This window comes from Microchirus variegatus (genome assembly GCF_963457635.1).
Source record: "Microchirus variegatus genome assembly, chromosome: 7".
Taxonomy (NCBI): domain Eukaryota; kingdom Metazoa; phylum Chordata; class Actinopteri; order Pleuronectiformes; family Soleidae; genus Microchirus; species Microchirus variegatus.
Genome location: NC_139808.1, coordinates 2,923,081 through 2,945,266, shown reverse-complemented (window position 1 = coordinate 2,945,266; position 22,186 = coordinate 2,923,081). Strand labels below are relative to the sequence as shown.

The 22,186-nt window shown below is 42.6% G+C and overlaps 1 protein-coding gene across 1 annotated transcript in view; it reads left to right on the top strand.

Moving 5' to 3' along the window:
• The first annotated feature begins 2,196 nt into the window (after positions 1-2,196).
• Positions 2,197-22,186, top strand: part of skib (v-ski avian sarcoma viral oncogene homolog b) — a 44,754-nt gene continuing 24,764 nt past the window's right edge. Inside the window, exon 1 of the mRNA XM_083892761.1 lies at positions 2,197-3,898. Within this exon, the coding sequence (XP_083748887.1) occupies positions 3,005-3,898 (894 nt within the window). The 5' untranslated portion in view covers positions 2,197-3,004. The remainder of the gene's footprint in view (positions 3,899-22,186) is intronic.

Sequence of the window (22,186 nt, the reverse complement as noted above, 5' to 3'; positions counted from 1 at the left end):
GAACGTCTGGCGAAATATCTCTTTGTTAAATGGACTGATGACTTAACCAGTGAATTATGTTTTTAAACCCCATTTTCAAGGTTGGTATTTGAGGCACTGTAACTGTTGTAAAACATCGGACACCCTTTCTGTTTTATTCATTAGCCACGTGTATTATTTTTTTTTTCTCCTTACATGTAATTATTGTTGTATTTTGAGTGTGATTAGGGATTCCTCTTGTGATTAAAAGGGGGGGGGGGGGGGAGGCCAAAAATATTGTGATTTAACAATTGTTTTTAATGTCTTTTTAATAATAGCTAATTAAAAGTTGAATGTGTTTTATTTCCATTTATTTCCAGGTTTTTGTTTGAAAAATGTCAGTGGAAGATCTTCTACTGTAAAATGATTACATCTGATTGGTTTTATATATATATATATATATATATATATGCTGTACATCAAGGACAAATAGATCTGCTGTATACAAATTAAACAATTAGTTTTATTTAATGATGAAAACACTCAAAAACACAGACACGTTACTGCTGCATTTTCTGATGAGTTCTGTTAAGCTCAAGAGAAGTGTATTTATTGTGGAAAGAGATCAATATTGTCTTTGTACTTTCAGTTAATAAAATCTGACTGTTTCATTTGCTTTGTTCTTCTTTTCGTAACTAATTAATTCCCTATTTGACTCGACGCCCTTTCATCATGGTTTCACATTGGCGTGAGTTGATTCTTAATGACTCCTAGTGGTCAAATATGGTAAAAGACTCAAGGAGCCTGAATAGACTATTTGGTGGAGAACTATTGCCCATATATGGATGTAAAGAGTTGTTTTAAATATTAAATACATACTTATATAGAAGAGCATCTTATAATACAACCTCCTCTGGTGGTTTATCACATTTAACTCAGTTCACTTAATTTAATTTGACTTATTTTTCTAAAAGTTTCAAGGTTTCCAATTGAATGATGAATTCAAACCCGACCTTGGCCCAAAACTCTCACAACACAAGTTGGAAATCAGTTGATATTACATTTTTTTAAATATGATAAAGATTCTGTTTGACTACTGAATGAAAATAAAATAGCAAACACTTAACATAAAATAACTAGAGATGCATTTTTACAAATCTGAGGCAAAATATTTAAACGTTTAATAGCAGTGTGTTGCACGGTGCATCTACAGTATATATGTTAATATGATATAGAATGACTATAATCACAATATATATATAGTGTTATTGAATGAATGCCCTTAAGTATCAGGGAAGCCATGCAGCTCACTAGGTTTTTTTAAAAGACGATATTTTTACTCTAACGTTCAACTAGCTCCTTTTTATTCCGCCCTGTGTTGTGATTTATTTTTGAAATTTTTTGTTTATTTTAAAGTCAAAACAGGGTTTTTAACCTCGTGACTGGAGCCTTTTCCTATTTTATTCCACTCTGTGTTGTATGTGTTACTGTTTTATTTGCGCGTTTTGTTTTATTTCAAAGTTAAAACAGGTTGTTTTTGTAATTTTTTTTAACTTTAGACTTTTCCTTTTCATTCCACCCTGTGTTGGGTTTTAATACTCGATTTGCTTTTTACATTTTCCTTTTATTGTGAAGCACATATATAGCATATAACAGTGAATATATTATAATATGATAATATATATATATATATATATATTTATATATATATTATTATGATTATTATTGTTATTATTATTAGATTTATAATTTTATTTATGTGACGTCTTATATATATATATATATATAAATATATATATAAATATATAAATATATATATTTATATATATAAATATATAAATATATATATATTTATATATAAGACCGTCACATAAAGAAAATAACATGTAACTGGCTTAAAGTTACCCTACATATATATATATATATATTATATTTATGTGAAGGTCTTATATATATATATATATATATATATTTATATATATATATATATATATATATATAAATATATATATTTATATATATATACATATATAAATATATGTATATATTTATATATATATATATATATATATATATATATATAAGACCTTCACATAAATATAATATATATATATATATATATATATGTAGGGTAACTTTAAGCCAGTTACATGTTAAATGTGCTGAAATAGATTCTATTGATTTGTAAAGACACTTAAAATCATACCGTGTTCATTCCTCTCTATTACAGTTCACTCATTTAATCAACACTTTTGCTAAAGGAACATTTAATGTACTTTATCTGTACATTCCCAGCACCACACACTTTCCTATAGTCTCCACCCTCGCATCGGTTCGAATGGATTTTTTTCTCCTCCCTTTTCTGTTTTTTCTATTCTTTTTTTTTCCTTTTTTCTTTTTTTCTTTTTTTTTTTTTTTTCTATGTGCAGCTGCCATGAAGCAGAGGGAGGAACAGCAGGCTGAGGGAAGAGCGAGCCCGGGGAGTCAGTCACATTCCTGGCTGGGATTCAATGACTGAACCAGACACAAACAAACAGGGAGGGCGAGAGAGAGAGAGAGAGAGAGAGAGAGAGAGAGAGAGAGAGAGAGAGAGAGAGAGAGAGAGACTCACACATTGAGTGAGAGAGAGAGAGACAGACTGAGTGTAGACTACGCCAGACTCAGCAGACGAAGCATTTTTCAAGCGCACATTTTGGAGTGCGTAAAAACCACAGGAGTGCGCAGAAACACAGGAACCCGTGATTGCGCGTTGGATAATAAGGATTTTTTTCTTCTTCTTGTTGTTGTTGTTGTTGTTGTTGTTGTTGTTCGAATACTCGGAGTTGTCGACTTGAATTTCCTCGTGTTCATAGAAACTACCTCTATGAATTCGGCAACCTTCCGTTTTCTGAATGGACGCGCTGGGAAGCTTCTCGGGTGACATGGAAATGCGTGTGAGTGACCGTGTGGCCGGATGCTGAGGAGGACCCGATAAGTCAGATCCATCTTTCATTTTGAGTTGTTTTTTTTTTTTTTTCCGGGACTCTCACTTCTCAGCGGCGACAACATGGAGGGTACGAGCTTCCAGCCCCATCCCGGACTCCAACAAACTCTGAAGCAGTTTCACCTCAGCTCCATGCGCTCTCTGGGCGGACCGGCCGCGTTCTCCGCCCGGTGGCACCAGGACTCGCTTTTCGCCAAAGATGGAAAGTCCGCGGAGATGGTGCTCTCGCTGCCGCCGCAGCAGACGCCCCCGGTGATGTCCGGGCCACTCTTCATCCCGTCCGACCGCTCCACGGAGCGGTGCGAGACGGTGCTGGAGCGAGAGCCCATCTCCTGCTTCGTGGTCGGCGGCGAGAAGCGCCTGTGCCTGCCGCAGATCCTCAACAGCGTCCTGAGGGATTTCTCCCTCCAGCAGATCAACTCCGTGTGCGACGACCTGCACATCTACTGCTCGCGGTGCACGGCGGACCAGCTGGAGATCCTCAAAGTGGTCGGGATCCTGCCCTTCCCGGCGCCGTCCTGCGGGCTGATCACGCAGACGGACGCCGAGCGCCTGTGCAACGCGCTCATCTACGGCGGTACGTATCCCCCTCACTGCAACAAGGAGTTCGGCTCCCTGGAGTTTGAGCGCAGCGAGAAAAGCTTCAAAGTCTACCACGAATGTTTCGGCCGCTGCAAAGGCTTGTTCGTGCCGGAACTGTACAGCGGCCCGAGCGCAGCCTGCGTCCAGTGCATGGACTGCAGGCTCATGTTCCCACCGCACAAGTTCGTGGTGCACAGTCACAAGAGACTCGAGAACCGGACAGTCCACTGGGGCTTCGACTCCGCCAACTGGCGGGCCTATGTGCTCTTAGACCCGGACTACAGCGCGGAGGAGAAGAGTCTCCTGGAGCGGCTGCTGAAAGAGTTAAAAGGGAAATATGATCTGACGGGAAAGCTGTCCAGTAAATCCTGCAGAGTAAGTGTTCAACTTTTCTTTTTTTTAAGGAATACATTTGCGTGTATTAAAGCTACAGGGTTGTATTATTCTATTGCCTATGTGGATATTGCATTACAGCCTCAGGCCTTCAACTGCAACTGCATTAATTATCCTTCATTTCCAGGAGCCTTCCCTCTCATTAGCTCCTGTGTCTGCTCTGATTGATTTCTTATAGTCTCCATTCTTATTAGAACCTCCCCATACACACACACACACACACACACACACACAACTTAACAGTTATACTGTACATCACGTGACATATCATGTCTTCCTGCTGTGCCAAAATACCTCTTCAACCATCTCCTGATCATCCATACTATCCTCAAAAACTCCCCCCCACCATCCAACCTGACCCCCAGGGTTGGCCAAGGGCATCTGATGAATGAACTCTTGATGATATATTTTAATAGGTTTGATGGGGGGGGGGGGGGGGGGTTGGGGGACCCTATTACGGTGCCACGAGGTGGAGAAGGTGAATGAATGAGATTTGAGATATGAAAATGAGTCAGATATGCGTTGGTCTCCTCGCGTGGGTCAGAGATGTTTAGTGTGGACCAAAAAAAAAAGAAAGAAAAGAAGAGGGGGGGGGGGGTGTTTAGGATACGAGGTGGCTGTTTCTCCGTCACAGAGCAGCTGCTGTGTGGGACTCTGCTAATGACTGGACATCTCTGTATGCATCACCATGGTGGCCACTGCTGCTGCTACTGCTGCTGCTACTGCTATTGCTATTGCTGCTCCATCAGAAAACAGGCGCCAGGAGACGTCCGTCTCACAGGGGAAAGCTGCAAAAAAAAAAAAAAAAAAGTCCCCCCCGAGCAGTGTGGTTATCTGATAATTTGGTGAGAAGTTGATTGTGTCAGGGCTCATGGGTAATAATTTAGTGTCTTGGTATAATTTCCTTCAATTATCGATATAACAATGGCTCAGTTGTGGAAAAACAACTTAAACGTGCCCGAACACGTCATCGGTGATATTATGTGTGTGTGTGCACCTGGAGACGCGGCAGATCACTTGTGCCGCGTAGAAACCACTATTTAATCGTTTCTTCAGCTTTAGCATCATAATTATTATATATATATATATATATCGTAGACTCTTAGAAATAAGGGTCCTTCTACGAGGGCTGAGGTTCTACCTGGAACCATTTGCTTCCGAAAAACCCTTTTCCAGAAGAAAGAGTTTTTCAAAAAGGGTTCTTGGTAACACTAATGGTTCCAGTAAGAACCATTTTGATCCAGAGAACCCTTTAAAACCCCTTTCCTGAATAAATGGGTTTAAAAGGGTTCTTTGTGGAACTATCCAAAAGGGTTCCAGGTGGAACCTTTATAAAAAAGGTTCTAACTGGAGCCAAAAAGGGTTCTCCTATGAGGACAAGTTGAAGGACCGTATATGGTTCTACTTAGCACTTTTATTTCTAAGAGTGTAGGTAGGTCGGTCGGTATAGGTACACTCTTAGAAATAAAAGTGCTAACACTAATGGTTCCAGCAGGAACCATTTTGATCCAGAGAACCCTTTAAAAACCAATTTCCTGAATAAAGGGTTTAAATGGTTCATGGTGGAACCCTCCAAAAGGGTTCTCCTATGAGGACAAGTCGAAGAACCGTATATGGTTCTACTTAGCACTTTTATTTCTAAGAGTGTAGGTAGGTCGGTCGGTATAGGTACACTCTTAGAAATAAAAGTGCTAACACTAATGGTTCCTGTAAGAACCATTTTGATCCAGAGAACCCTTTAAAAACCCCTTTCCTGAATAAAGGGTTTAAATGGTTCATGGTGGAACCCTCCAAAAGGGTTCTCCTATGAGGACAAGCCGAAGAACCGTATATGGTTCCACTTAGCACTTTTATTTCTAAGAGTGTATTTACGCCGGTCGGTATAGGTACACTCTTAGAAATAAAAGTGCTAACACTAATGGTTCCTGTAAGAACCATTTTGATCCAGAGAACCCTTTAAAAAAAACCTTTCCTGAATAAAGGGTTTAAATGGTTCATGGTGGAACACTCCAAAAGGGTTCTCCTATGAGGACAAGCCGAAGAACCTTATATGGTTCTACTTAGCACTTTTATTTCTAAGAGTGTTTATCAACTGATTTGAAAACTGTTAAATCGTGAGAACGTCTTAACCACCCCCCCCCCCCCACACACACACACACACACACACCCAGCTGCTGCGATTTTTATACTTTAGTGAATAAATGTTGTAGTTAAAGCTCGTGAATGCACAATTCCAAAGCTGATTTATGTCACGTTTCCTCACTGACTTCCTGACAAAAAAAAAAAATTGGCGTACGAGCTAAAAATAACTGTAACTTTACTTGCACCTGTAGTTAATTTCTTGCAGACATCAGTACCGGACGTTATACAGTATATTTCCTGTGTGTGTGTGTGTGTGTGTGTGTGTGTGTGTGTGTGTGTGTGTGTGTGTGTGTGTGTGTGATATACACATGGCCTGAGCATCACTGAGGGAGTATATATAGTGGAAGCGAGGGTGGGGGTGGGCAGTTTGCGTGTTTTCGCTGTGGTTCACTGTCAGTCGTGTCCCAGTTAGCACAGACATTGCCTGCTCCTCTGGGAGCTGCACACCAGAGCGCTCCTACTCCCACCCCCCCCCACCACCCCCCCCCCACCACCACCACCACCCCCTCCACCTCCATACATCACATCCTGACAGCCTGAAAGGCCGAACTGGGGCTTGCAGACTGCGCTTGGCTCAGCTTACCCGTGAAACAAAAAACTCAATGTTATCAGTCTGCCTCAGCCTCCCTCTGATGTCAGAGTGTTTTATTAATAAGTGCGAGCCTCGAAGGTTGCCTCCTCCTGCCTGTATCATCTGTCTAGACTCCCCCCATCCGATCTTACTGTATGTACCTCGTGACTGTAGCAGAAGAGCCAATCTGAAGATACGGGGTTGATGTCGCACACTGTATATTTATTGTGATATTTTTTCACATTGGGGTCACCTTTTTTTTAAGGAAAAGCACCTTTTTTTTTTTCAATTAATATAACATTAAATAAATCAGAAATACTGTCTATACAGTGTTAATGTGGTAAACGACTATTCTAGCTGCAAACGTCTGTTTTTTAATGGAATATGTACATAGGTGTATAGAGGCCCATGTCCAGTGTTCTAATGGTACATTGTGTTTGCTAATCGCGTTACACGGGTTCCAAAAGGGTCCTTCTACAAGGGCTGAGGTTCTACTTGGAACCATTTGCTTCTGAAAAACCTTTTCCGGAAAAACGGGTTCTTGGTAACACTAATGTTTCCACTAAGAACCATTTTGATCCAGAGAACCCTTTTAAAACCCCTTTTCTGAATAAAGGGTTTTAAAAGGGTTGTTGGTGGAACCTTTATAAAAGGGTTCTACCTGGAGCCAAAAAGGGTTCTCCTATGAGGACAAGCCGAAGAACCTTACATGGTTCTACATTTAATTCTAATGGCGTTAGAAGGCTATTGGATGATTAGAAAACCCTTGAAAACCCTTGTGCAATGATGTTAGCACAGCTGAAAACAGTTCTGCTGGTTCTTTGACGAAAGGGCAAAATGATTATTTTGAATAGAAATCATTATTTCTAATCTTGTCAATGTCTTGGCTATATTTTCTATTCGTTTTGCAACTCTTTTGACGAATAAAAGTCAAAACACAACAAAATTGCTATGCTAAAATGCTATTATCCATCCAGTTATTGTTGCTAAATTGTGAGCATAGGACGTTCATTTTTTGGGGGGGTAAAATCGGGGGAGATATCAGAGGACGTAGTGAGAGCAGTGAACCTTTGTGTCTGAAATCCAGCATTTGGTCATTTAGGCCTTTGCCTAATGTGCAGATGAGGGCAGACTCTTTCATTCAGGAGACGCAGGGTGTGCGAGCCAGGCCTTGACATGTGTTGTCAAAGGGCCGCGACCTCCTGACCTCTCCCCAAAGACACTGACCCTGCCTTCCCCCCATCCTTTTCACACCATCCAATCACGTGCTCCAGTGTCCAGTCCACTGGCCAGATGGCTGTCTGATAAAGGAGAGAGGGATACGCGGTGGACAGATAACAAACACTCACAACTGCAGCCTGATTTACAATAATAATAATAATAATTAAAAAAAAAAAGATTTTCATTTTCAGTGTTTGTTACAGATCCTGGACGATTGTAGCGGTAGACGCTCAAATCGAAAACCTGGATTTCAAATTAAAAATCGACTCCATCGCGCGTCGAACCTCGTGTGCAATAATTCAAATGTTAACTTTGGGATTAGCTTGAAAATCTTCATAAAAAAAGACGATTGAAAGTTGCCAACTTGTGCAAGAAATGAAGGCAATGCAATGCAATCAGTCATCTGACGATTTGGAGAGCAGAAAAGGGGTCTCTGGAGGACGGTGTGGGCCCTCCTCTTAATGGGATGGATATTAAAACCATTCATCTGAGGCCAATTTAAGCTATTCCTCATCCCTTTGTTCTGCTCACTCAATGAAATATCTCCTCACACCTGGAGCAAACTAATCAATTGTGTGTCAAAGGGCGGACGGTTGTGTGTTTTTGGTTAATAGTTGTTGGTAAAAAAAAAAAATGAATGAAAAATATCTCTAGAGTGTGTAGTAGCAGTGTGTCAATATGTACATACGCTAAAGTTTGCGCTCGCCTATAGAATTTGTTGGTGTTTTCCATTAAAAGTCACACTTTTATTCATCAAAAGAGTTGCAAAATGAATAGAAAATATAGTCGAGACATTGACAAGATTAGGAATAGTGATTTTTATTCCAAATAATAATTTTGCCCTTTCAAACCACAAGGGTTTTCAAGGGTTTTCTAATCATCCGATAGCCTTCTAACGCGATTAGGAAACACAATGTACCATTAGAACACTGGGATATTTCATTAACCCTTTAAGGTCCTACTCAACCATTTGGTGGAGCACACTTTTAGTCACTATAGCTCATTGAAAACTCACTATCACTTAATGTCACTCGTTCTGAATGTTGTACTTTATGAACTAGAGCTGCAACTAACGATTATTTTCATAATCGATTAATCTGTTATTTTCTTGATTAATCGATGAATCGTTTGGTCCATAAAATGTCAGAAAATGTTAAAAAAACGTTGATCAGTGTTTGTCAAACCTGGAAATGACGATGTTCTCTAAAGTCTTTGTTTTGTCCACAAACCAAAATGATTCACTTTTAATGATTTCTTTGTTTATGTGGAGCAAAGAAACTAAGAAAATATTCACATTTAAGGGGCTAAAACATTCAGAAATCTTGTTTTAATCATGAAAAAAGCTTCAAACCGATTATCGATTATCAAAATAGTTGCCGATGAATTTAGTAATCGATTAATCGTTTCAGCTCTATTATGAATTATGCAAACCAGGTTTATTATGAACTGACATCTCAACCGTTTGGTAGAGGGTATAGTTAAAAAAAAAAAAAAAATATTGATTGTTGTTATTGTTGTCATAAGTAAATAAAATAAAATAATAATAAATGCAAAGAAAAAAAATTCCTTTGCTTTTTTCTTGGTGCGTAACGTTTGCAGCTAGAATAGTCGTTTACCACGTTAACAATGTATAGAGTGTATTTATGATTCATTTAACGTTATATTCATTGAAAAAAAAAAAGGTGCTTTTCCTTCAAAAATAAGGACTAACTTCTGTAACTGTCGTGTATGTATGTAGGCGTCTTTGCCGACTATATATATATATATGAGCGTGTTTGCGTGTAAACAGGCGAGTGTAATGACTGGATCAGCTGTGCAAGCCAGATTAAAATGAGCTCACTGCCAGCTCATTTCCATTCCCATCTGTCTGTTGACCTCTGCGGAGCCATGAAAGCTGACATGGTGCATCTTTCAGGTTCTTGGTGTCGGGGGGCCTGTCTGCTCACCGCTGACCCAGCCGGCTAAGACTCAACCGACCCACAATCCCTTCAGATTAATACTCAGACACACTCTCTCGCACTAGATCCAGCAAAGTCACGTATTTGGCGCATCGCCGGACGTTCAGTGGGGGAAATATGTGACTGGACACAGACCTCTGTGGTCAAAGCAGGAGACGGTGCATGTGTCACGGGTGTCAGGAGCTCCCAGGGGTCGTGGCCTTCATTCTGGCCGAGGTTGACCCCAGAGTGTCAGCTGGGGTCCTCTCATGGGTCCATGTGTACTAAAGACCTGCCGCCTTCCTTTGTTTGAGGCGCAGCCTTTCAGAGGCTGTGAAGTGCAGTCACTCGTCTTTGTCGCCGCCGTGTTTCTTTTAGGACGCCTGTGTGCGTGGCGAGGTCTGTAACCTCTGTAGCCTCTCTCCCAGGGTGGGAAATCCACGCTTATGAATTTGCCGTGTCATTGTTTCCTGGCCGTGTGCTCGAGAGACGCCGAGGAAAGGCCGAGGTGGTGTCTGCATGTCTGATGAAGGCTGGGCCGGATATTAAGTCATTGTTATTGTTTATTGTTGCTTTTCTTGCAACGGTTTCAGCGGATTAGCGGAGCGGTGCTTTAGCAGAATGAATGTTTTGTGTAACATTTCCGCATTAAAATATATAAAAAAATTATGAGACTGCATGATGTTGAGAATAATACTTCCTTAAAAAGGTAATTTAATTGTAATGACATCATTCCAAATTGTTTCCTGTTCCTGTTTTATTGAGAGACCCCTACAGGCGGAAATTACATACTGTGTTTTAGTAATTACACACAGTGGACTATATTGAATTCTTTTTTTGATTTGATTTTGTTTTTTGATATAACATCAGATAATTTTCATATATATATATATATTTAAATGTATTATTTTGGGTATATGGTTGTGTCGAGGAATTCCTTACTCGTTGTACTCATGTTCAAAATATAATAATACGTGATTGAGTTTATATACTAGCGACGACTGCTTAATGAAAACTATAAAGAACGGTGCACAGTGAAACTTTAAATCGAACAAAAATACTAATATAGTACAGTAAACACAACAACAAGTACTTTTTTAAAAGTGGTTCTTCAGAAGCAAATGGAAAGACGTATCTTTAACCCTTTAAGGTACGCACCACAAAAAAAGCAAAGGAAAAATTATTTCTTTGCATTTTTTATTATTTTTATTTTATGTACTTATGATAAACAATAACGACAATCAATATATATATATATATTTTTTTTTTAAATAAGACCCTACAGTATTTCAGATACAGGCCTCTACCAAACGGTTGAGACGTCTGTTCATAATAAACCTGGTTTGCATAATTCCTAAAGTACAAGTGACATTAATTAAGTGTTAGTGAGTTCAGCTTGATGCATTTTTTCAATGAGATATAGTGACTTCAAGTGTGCATCGACCAAATGGTTGAGTCGTACCATAAAGGGTTAATTATTTAAATTGTAGTGGCGCGAAGATTATCTTCTGCAGGCGTTACAGGTTGTTGTTGTTTTTTTTAACATTTATAGTAAATACGTAAAAATATTACGTTAATATAGCATATTTACTGTTCTCATATGAGGAAGATGGGATGATTTTTTCCTCTCTCAGTCTCAACAGCACAGCACAGCACAGCGCTAATGTGTGAAAGATGTCTTGTATAACTTGTGGAGTGAGGGAGGAGGATGATTAGTGTTGATCAGCAATGATGAGATAAGGGGAAAGATGAGATCCTGGCTGTGACTGCAGTCAGTCAGTCAGTCAGTCAGTCAGTCAGTCAGTCAGTCAGTCGCTTCGTTAGCGACAGAGCAGATGCCCGTATTGGGTTAGTGTTATTCCACCATCATCATCAATTCCTCCCCGATCACCTCCTGATTCCCAGCTCTGTGATTAAGAGTCAGGTCCATCTGGTGCAGAGACAGGAAATCCTGGAGTCTGCATCTGCTGCTGGCTGAGCTACTAATCTGCTGTAGACGGGGCGGGTGGGGGGCCGGGGGGGGGAGTGGGGGGGGTAAACGCTGATAATCCTGCATAACTCCTGGAATGCAGGGACCATAGTGCACATCAAAACTGTCATCTTTCTCTGGACAGCATCTTCAGAGCGTAAGATACGCTGAATATCCAGTCTGGGACTCTCTCTCTCTCTCTCTCTCTCTCTCCATTTCTGGGCGCACTTAAGGCATATTCACAATTTATAAGCAGTCCCGGTGGAATTTTGTAATTAGAGCATGAATTAGATATACTGCAGAGAGCATGTTACACACGAGAAGAAACCCAACAGAGCTATTGCACAAACCATCATCGAGTGCTTTTCTGATGGGACTTCAGAGGAGCAAAAAAACACTCGCTCGGAACTGCAGAACCTGCAGCTCTGAGCTGCGTTAGACCAACATTGGGAGATGTGCTAATGGAACTCCAGCCAGAGCAGAAGTAGGCCCTGCTGGTGCCATATGACAAATCGGCATGCTGCTCTCGCCTACAATCCACCCACCGACCACCTCCAAAGCTATCAGGAGGATTAGCTCACGACCAGCCAAACCAAACACACACACGCACACACACACACACACACACGCCGCTCAGTGTTCAGACGGCGTTTTTTTTTTCGGTCCAAGTCGTTGTTCGCAACTCCCGTTCTGATTCGACGGCGAAGCGGAGAGCATAATCCGACTCCCGCCGTTGGTTTACTGGCAACTGGTGCGCTGCCAAATCTGCGCACAGCGCTGCCTGTGGGTGTGGAGAAGGCAGAAATGAATGTTTCACGACTCCCCGGCTCTTCGGGATATGCATAATTTATTTTGGCATTAAGATGGTTTTTAGAAGATGAACTTTAAATTCTCTGCCGAGTTCAGACGATGGCGAAAAAGGAGGCAGACTCAGTTCTGGTGATTAAAATAATAAAAAAATTTAAAAAAAAACACCTCAGATGTGATGTCCTGGAGACAGCTCTGTTTTTTTGTACATGTGGGCAGGTGTGCGCCTCGATATTCGGAGGCCTCTGTGCGAGCACACGCGCGCACTGCACTCTCAGTCGGAGTCTGCTCCGTGTGCTTGTGATTGGAGGTTGGCTGCGGTTGCTAAGCAGACCTGCTCTTCCTGTGCTAAATAAGAACTTCATGCTCCCTGGCTGGTGGGCTCAAAAGAAAAGCGCCAGAACACACACGCACGCACACACACACACACACACACACACACACACACACACACGTGCAGAACCTTACAGTGCGTAGACTTCTCACAGAGCTCAGACCCCACTCCCACACCTCCACACACTGCCCTTCCTCTCTCGTTCTGACCTCCGCACCGTGACTCGGCGAGTCTCTCTTCGTCGTCGTCGTCCTCCTCCTCCTCCCCTCCTCCCCTGACTCCCGCTGCTGTTTTTTTTTTTTTCCCTTTCTCCCACTCTGCATCACACACTCATTTCTCCCACAGTTCAGCCCTGTAAAAAGCTCCCCCTCTCCATCACCGAGACCTTCTCGTCTGACACCTCCTCCTCCTCCTCCTCCTCCTCCTCCTCCTCCTCCTCCTCCTCCTCCTCCTCCTCCTCCTGTGCGCCAGCTCCATCACTCACCTCCTCCATTTGACACCACCTCAACCCTGTACAACACACACACACAGACACAGGCTCTCTTCCTCTGCTTTACTGAGTGAAGCATCTCCCCCCCCACTGCATTATACTTAGATCTCCACCTCCACTGTAGTAAGCACATGCTATATCAGTCTGTATTCAAGCTGGCCTACATAAGCTGCACATGTACCACTGTATTGTAGAGCTGCAACTAACGGCGATTATTTTTTTCGCCGTCGATTAACCTTTCGAATATTTTCTCGATTAATCGATTAGGTCCATAAAATGTTAAAATGTTAAAAAAAAAAAAAAAACGTTGATCAGTGTCTGTTCAAACCGATAATTGACCAATTAATAATCGATTGTTTCAGCTCTACTGTATTGTGAGATCTGCTTGTCTTGTGGTAGATAGGTAAATAGGTAAGTACACTCTTAGAAATAAGGGTTCCTAAAGGGTCCTTCTACAAGGCCTGAGGTTCTACCTGGATCCATTTGCTTCTGAAAAATCCTTTCCCAAAGGTTTTTGGTAACACTAATGGTTGCATTAAGAACCATTTTGATCCAGAGAACCCTTCAAAACCCCTTTCTCGAATAAAGGATTTTAAAAGGGTTCTTGGTGGAACACTCCAAAAGGGTTCCAGGTGGAACCTTTATAAGATGGTTCTACCTGGAGCCAAAAAGGGTTCTCCTATGAGGACAAGCCGAAGAACCTTATATGGTTCTACTTTGCACTTTTAATTCTAAGAGTGTAGGTAGATAGGTAGGTAGGTACACTCTTAGAAATAAAAGTGCTAAGTAGAACCATATAAGATTGATATAAGTTTCTTTGGCTTGTCCTCATAGGAGAACCCTTTTTGGCTCACCAAGAACCCTCTTAAAACCCTTTAAAGGGCTCTCTGGATCAAAATGGTTCTTACTGGAACCATTAGTGTTACCAATAACCCTTGTTTCAGAAGCAAATGGTTCCAGGTAGAACCATTTTGATCCAGAGAACCCGTTAAAGTCCTTGTAGAAGGACCCCTTTGGAACCCTTATTTCTCAGCGTGTAAGTAGGTAGGTAGGATGACCTAATAAATAAACCTCTTTCTCTGTTCTCAACAACAAAACGAATGGGATCCACATTTTTTCACCCTCTCTCCTCCTCTTCCTTTATCGTAGCGTAATCTCGAGCCGCGAGCTAACGACTGCAAACGTTTACGTCTAAGTCTCTTTATTTCTCTGAAGGGGTCAGACGGAAAAAAGGGTCGCGTCGATCCTCGGCGAGCCCCCGCGTGCTCTTCACGAGACAACTCGACGGAGCTTTTCTCGGAGCGATGGAGCAGCAATGCAGCATTGTCAGCAGGCACCATATCAAATGAATTCAGCACAGCTGTCCTAGCAGACTGTGTTGCAGCTAGCGAGGGGGGGGGGGGGCGAGGGGGGGACTTATTTATTCAGTATTACAGTCACCCCAGGGGTCTGTCACGGTCACACTTTGCCAAAGCGTCATCGGTCAGGTCGACTTTTCTTTACCTTCCTGACCGCGTTAGCTTTGTGCACTGCGCCAAAGTTTAGCCAAAAGGTGTTAGCCACTGGCCCCGCCCGCCCCCGCTCTTTCTATCAGCTCTCTGCATGGATGCAGCAGGGTCTGCGTTCACAAAGACAGGGGCGTACAGATGGAGCTCACACGCTGAGACGGTTTCTTCCCCCCCCCCCCCCGCCTTTCTGCAGGTGTCTCAATAGTTGCAGGGGGGTGACTGACCGCGCCGCTGTTCTGTGCCGTCCAGCGGGGGAAACACCTGCTTTCCCCGCACTTGTGGCACTGACAAGCATCTGGCTTTATTTCCAGTGTGTGTGCAGACACAGGACGCAGACATGGAGCCTGGAAATAGGGCAGCCACACTTTATCCTGTAATGAGTGGCCTATTATAAGCCCTTGTGTCTTAAGCAGTATATGGAGACAAGCTAGCACGCACACACACACACACAGACACACACACACACGCATGCATCATCTTTGAAAAAAAGCTGCTTTTCAGATTATCAACAAAAACGAAGTAATCACCTCTCCTCCTTTTGGCCACCGACCGTGCTTAATCTGCGGCGCAGGAGTGTGGCGTTTGAGCGCGACGTCATGTGACCTTTGATGAGCTGATGAAGACGTTTACTTTGAAAGAGGCTTAGAAAGGAGACACTGGCTCGAAAACTGGCAACAAATAAACAATTAATAATCTATTGTTTCCGCTCTACTGTATTGTGAGGTGTGCTTGTCTTATGGTAGGTAGGTAGATAGGTAAATAGGTAGGTGCACTCTTAGAAATAAGGGTTCAAAAAGGATCCCTCTACAAGGGCTGAGGTTCTACCTGGATCCATTTGCTTATGAAAAACCCTTTCTTCGGGAAAAACCCTTTCTTCGGGAAAGGGTTTTTCAAAATGAATGGGATTCAAGGATTTTCAAGGGTTCTTCGTAACACTAATGGTTCCAGTAAGAACCATTTTGATCCAGAGAACCCTTTAAAACCCCTTTCCTGAATAAGTATTTTAAAAGGGTTCTTGGTGGAACCCTCCAAAAGGGTTCCAGGTGGAACCTTTAAAAAAAGGGTTCTCCTATGAGGACAAGCCGAAGAACCGTATATGGTTCTACTTAGCACTTTTAATTCTAAGAGTGTAGGTAGGTAGGTAGGTAGGTAGGTAGGTACACTCTTAGAAATAAAAGTGCTAAGTAGAACCATATATGGTTCTTCGGCTTGTCCTCATAGGAGAACCCTTTTTGGCTCCAGGTAGAACCTTTTTATAAAGGTTCCACCAAGAACCCTCTTAAAACCCTTTATTCTGGAAAGGGGTTTTAAAGGGTTCTCTGGATCAAAATGGTTCTTACTGGAACCATTAGTGTTACGGAGAGCCCTTGTTTCAGAAGCAAATGGTTCCAGGCAGAACCTCAGCCATTGTAGAAGGAACCCTTATTTCTAAGAGTGTAGGCAGGTAGGTAGGATGACCTAATAAATAGACCTCTTTGAAGAATGAAGACCTTTACTTGAAAGAGGCTTAGAAAGGAGACACTGGCAACAAATAAACAAACACCGGCTCGTCGACTCACCTGCGAGGTCACGTCAGTCGTCAGTTGAGAGTCTGATCGGAGGCGTCAGTCGCCATATGAAGTGCACGCGGATTACCCCGGAGGGGGAGTAACAGTGCATTGTTGGCGCGCTCGTCTCCACAAATATGCCAGTCTCTACAGGTTCATATTCAATTCAAGCCTTTCAGCTGCCTGAACTGTACCGACTGCTTTCATAATGAGTCACTCCAAAGAGATTAGTCGCTCCATCATCAACGTCGCTCCCTAATTTTCTCTACCTTTTGTTGCGGTGCAAGCTGTGCTAAATGGGATAAAGGGGGCTTGGACGGACGCAGTGGGAGGAAGTGGCTTTTGTGCTGCTAGCAGGTGCAGAATGACAGTTTTTTTTTTTTTGTGGAGGGGGGGGAGGTTACGTATGCATGTTGGCTACATGCTCTGTCTGTGTATGCATGCAGGTCTGACCGGGACGCGAGGGTTTGCGCTCCCCAAAAGCCGCTGAGATACACCAGGAACCTCTGGAGCTTGACTTGAGCCCTCAATCACAGGGCTCCTCAGGGGTTTGCAGTAAATTCTTCAGGCGAATGGTTTTCTCTCCCCTTCCTCCTCCTCCTCCTCCTCCTCCTCATTCTCTCTCTCATTTCGCTCACATCTGGTGAACAGCACTAGCACCCCTGTCATCTTTTACTGCGTTGAGGTCATTTCCACCCTATCGGTAAAGTGGAAACACATGATGTGCGAGGGTTCGGCCTTAATGGGGTGGGGCTGGCGTGGACCAGCACTGACACAGCTTTACATCCCAGAGCTGCCAAAAAACAGCCTTTCTGTGGAATGCAGAGTTAAAGACATTTGGGGTGAATCATTTATTATAATGTGGGCTTTTTTTTTTCTTTTTTGTATTGTTATTCTATGACGTTTCTAGATGTTTTTGGTGTGACTAGATGAAGCTGAGCATGCAAAGAGGAGGAGGAGGAGGAGGAGGAGGAGTGTATCACATGTGAAACTGCAAAAACAGAAGAAAGACTAAGCATAGTTTGGACTTACAAAAATATTAACCGTATAATCAATACCAACTCTGGAAAACATGCTGCTCTGTTTAGAGCTTTTTCTTTGTCTGTTCCGAGTTTGATTTACGCTTCAGAATTCTTCCCCTCACATGCTTTTTCCTTCCTTAGTCATATTTTTGATTCCGACTGGGAAGCCGGAAAGTCGGGGGCACGGGCTTTGGCAGACGCTCCGAATAAAGGGCGTGTCCTCCTGCGCCTGTTTAATTGGGATTCTCCTTCAGCAATAATGTGGATTTCCTCAATTCTGTGCCTCGACTGTTTTTCCAAACACTTCACACCACGGCTCGCGGCGCTTGTGTCGTTGTCGGGGAGAGTCTGCGTTTGTGAAAACTCAGACTCTGCCACCTGACACATTCTGCTCGACTTTCTGACAGCGCGTGATTAAGCATCGCCTCCGCGCGGAGGAGTTCCTCCGTCACGTTGACTTCTTTTTGAGGTGACCGATTCTTTTCTACATGGCACTTTCTCTCTGATGTGAAGAAACTACACTCTTAGAAATAAAAGTGCTAAGTAGAACTATATCAGGTTCTTCGGCTTGTCCTCATAGGAGAACCCCTTTTGGAGGATTCCACCAATAACCCTTTTAAAACCCTTTATTCAATAAAGGGGTTTTAAAGGGTTCTCTGGATCAAAATGGTTCTTACTAGAACCATTAGTGTTACCAAGAACCCTTGAAAATCCTTGAATTCACTTTGTTCATTTACAAGGCTGTTGAAGCGAGGCAGGAGAAAGAGTATATTTATTAGGTCATCCTACCTACCTACACTTTTTAAAATAAGGGTTCCAAAAGGGTCCTTCTACAAGGGCTGAGGTTCTACCTGGAACCATTGGCTTCTGAAAAACCCTTTCTACGGGAAATGGTTTTTCAATGGTTCTTGGAAACACTAATGTTCCAGTAAGAACCATTTTGATCCAGAGAACCCTTTAAAGCCCCTTTCCAGAATAAAGGGTTTTAAAAGGGTTCTTGGTGGAACCTTTATAAAAAGGTTCTACCTGGAGCCAAAGAGGGTTCTCCTATGAGGACAAGCCGAAGAACCTTATATACTTCTACTTAGCACTTTTATTTCTAAGAGTGTACCTACCTACCTACTGCTCAACTGCTAAGTAGAACCATATAAGGTTCTTCGGCTTAACCTCATAGGAGAACCCTTTTTGGCTCCAGGTAGAACCTTTTTATAAAGGTTCCACCAAGAACCCTTTTAAAACCCTTTCTTCTGGAAAGGGGTTTTCAGAAGCAAATGGTTCCTGGTAGAACCTCAGTCCTTGTAGAACCCTCATTTCTAAGAGTGTAGTAGAGCTGCAACTAACGATTATTTTCTCGATTAATCCTTCGGTCCATAAAATGTCAGAAAATGTTAAAAAACGTTGTTCGGTGTTCGTCAAACCTGGAAATGATGATGTTCTCGAATGTCTTGTTTTTGTCCACAAACCAAAATGATTCAGTTTTAATGAATTTTTTTTTGCTATGTGGAGCAAAGAAATTAAGATAAAAGTTTGCATTTAAGAAGCTAAAACAATCAGAAATCTTGTTTTAATCATGAAAAAAGCTTCAAAAAACGATTCATCGATTATCAAAACACTACAATCGATTCCTTCTTTAAGCTCTAGGAACTCTGGCGTATGCTTTCAAAGACCTCAGCTCAGCTCAGCTAAAAACCATTTCACCACACTTAGATAACGCGCCACCGGGAGAATAAACAGTTTCTAATGGAGGTTTTAGTGCTTTTAACTCAGCTGTATGGATCTCACTGTGTCTCCTGAGCGAATTCCAGTCACACTGTGGTTACCATTTTGTGGTAGAGACAGAGCTGCAGTGTAAAAAAGGGCCGGCTCTGCCTGCACTCAGCCAGTTACTGCTGTCTGTGGTATAGACTACAGGCGGAGGGAGAGTGGTTCCTCAGAGCAGCAGCAGCAGCAGCAGCAGCAGCAGCAGCAGCAGCAGCGTGGATTCGTACGTGTGCTTGTCCAACAGGACTCCATCACAGGCTGCTGCGGCACTGGTTATAGAGGGCACACACACACACACTCGTACACACACACACACACACACACACACACACTGCTGTGCTGCATGCCTCTGTCCTCATTACCTCTGCAGCAGCTTAGCTCCCCTGCCTTTGTTCTGTCTCTCTCTCTTGGCTTGAAACTGGAGAGTATGGAGCGAAGTGCTGAGGCTGCAGTTAGCTCAGCTGCCCACAACTTCTACTGCATAGGAGAAAACAGCGCAGGCAACTAACCCCCCCCCCCCGCCCACCCCCCATAAGAAGTCTACATATTTCCACAGAGCCAACACTGAGAGGGATGCTCTAGTTTAATTCATCGACCCTGACTTTAACGAAAGGCTGGTTTCGCCGATTGCTTCTCACATTGTGTTTAAAGATACGCTTAAGGAATTTTGAAATTGTTACTTATCTGGATCAACCCTTTAAGGTACTACACAACCATTTGGTCGACCACACTTTAAAGGTACAATGTGTAGTATTTATGGGTTTATATAACCCAAAATCCACTTTTTTATACATATTATGTGCTCCTGCATTGTCTATTCGCTGTATAATAGTTGTTGTTTCATTTTCGTAGTGTTTCAAAAAGTCATGTAAAATAACATGGTCGCGGGCCGCGGTTGCATAGCCACTGTTAGCAGCGAGACGCCATGTTTCTACCGGAGCCTGTAAGGACAAACGCGAGAGAACAAATCAAGCGTCTCTTTACTTGTAGCTGAAGTCCCGCCTCCACTCTCTCCGCTTCGTCTGCTACGGCCGCGGTAGCTCCGCCCTCTCCCTCGCCTCACGAACCTCATCTGCTGACACGGAGAAAGACGACGAGGACGACATTTGACCGGCTGAGGACACCGTAGCGCTCAGGGAAGGGAGGGGGTGAGCAGAGGAGCAGTTCTTTGTTGTAAATTTCAGCCTCTCCTCTAGATGGCACTATAAACTACTTGTTTCCCCTTTAAGGAATTTAAAATTGTTACTTATCTGGATTCGGTCGAGCACACTTTAAATCACTATGTCTCATTGGAAAATGCATCAAGGTGAACTCACTGACACTAAATGTCACTTGTTCTGAATTTTATGAATTATGCAAACCAGGTTTATTATGAACAGACGTCTCAACCGTTTGGTAAAGGCCTGTATCTGAAATATTATAGGGTCTAATTATTAATAATATTATTAATTGACTACTAACTTAATTGTCAAGCACTTCCTCAGTCGGGTCTGATAGTATTGCTTGACAGAGCCCATTTTTGGGACGAAGGACGCAAAAACTAATCACGTTACATCATTTCAGGCTTGAATAATAAACAACAAAAAGTTGTTTGTTGTTTTAGCTTCTTAAATGTGAATCTTTTCTTCGTTTCTTTGCTCCACATAACCAAGAAATCATTAAAAAGTGAATGAAAGAGTGGTTTGTGGACAAAACAAAGACGGTCGAGAACAGGTTTGACAAACGTTTTTTAACATCTTCTGACAATTTATGCACCAAACGAATAATTTGATTAATTCAAATAATCCTTAGTTGCAGCTCTTGTACACTCTTAGAAATAAGGGTTCCAAAAGGGGTCCTTCTACAAGGGCTGAGGTTCTACCTGGAACCATTTGCTTCTGGAAAAAAACCTTTTCCCAAAAAAAGGGTTTTTTCAAGGGTTTTTGGTGACACTAATGGTTCCAGTAAGAACCATTTTGAGCCAGAGAACCCTTTAAAACCCCCTTTCCTGAATAAAGGGTTTTAAAAGGGTTCTTTGTGGAACCCTCCAAAAGGGTTCCAGGTGGAACCTTTATAAATAGGTTCTATCTGGAGCCAAAAAGGGTCCAGGTACGATTAAATCAAGAAAATTATCGTTAGTTACGGCTCTAAATATTTCGCCCCGTAGTGTATCGGTGTGTGACCAAAATGGTCGTCATGGCCAATCTGTTGTGTGAAAGGTCCCAATAGACGCTGCTCAGAGGCGTTAAACAGCAGCCGTGCAAGAGTGGCTGCAGGAACAGTAAACTTTTATCACGCTAATAACCCACAGTCACAGCTACTCTAATGGCTTAGGTAGCCGTGTCAGAGGTTGCCTGGAGGTCAGGTTGAATTGCAGCACATAAACTAGTAGAAACAAATAAAGAAGGGGAAGAAATAAAGGAGGGGCATTGGCGATGTGAGCGAAGGGGGAAGAACGTTGTTGTTGTTGGAAGAGAGCAGATAATTACTTAAATTCATTTGCAGTAAAAAAAAAACAAAAAAAAAAAAAAACAGAAGGGAGCCATTGATTGCGCTGCTCTGTTATAAGGAGGCAATCTGTGGCCTTTTAACCCCGTTTCCCACCCAACTCTGCACAAACCTTGGACTCAAAGGGCACAACTCCCACACGGGTGACGAGTGAGCGCAAAAGATCTCGTCCACCACTCGAGAGGCGATTTGTTCGCGGAGAATCAAATCTAACCTCGGCGGATGACTCTTGTCGAGAGCGTTTGTTTTAGGCGAAGTCGTCGTCAGCGACAGAACGCCCGTGAACCCGCGGGGCCAGACCGTGGTTTCCCGCGGCTTCAGCGTTTCGACCCGAATGCAGACGGCTCCTCTGTTTGTTTTGCTTTTTCCGTTTCTCAGGGAGAAGTTCGCACCGCTGCCAAAGTCCTGCGCTCACACCCAAGGCACGCACATAAAAAAAAAAAAAAAAACCTTCACACAGAAAAAGGGAAAAGA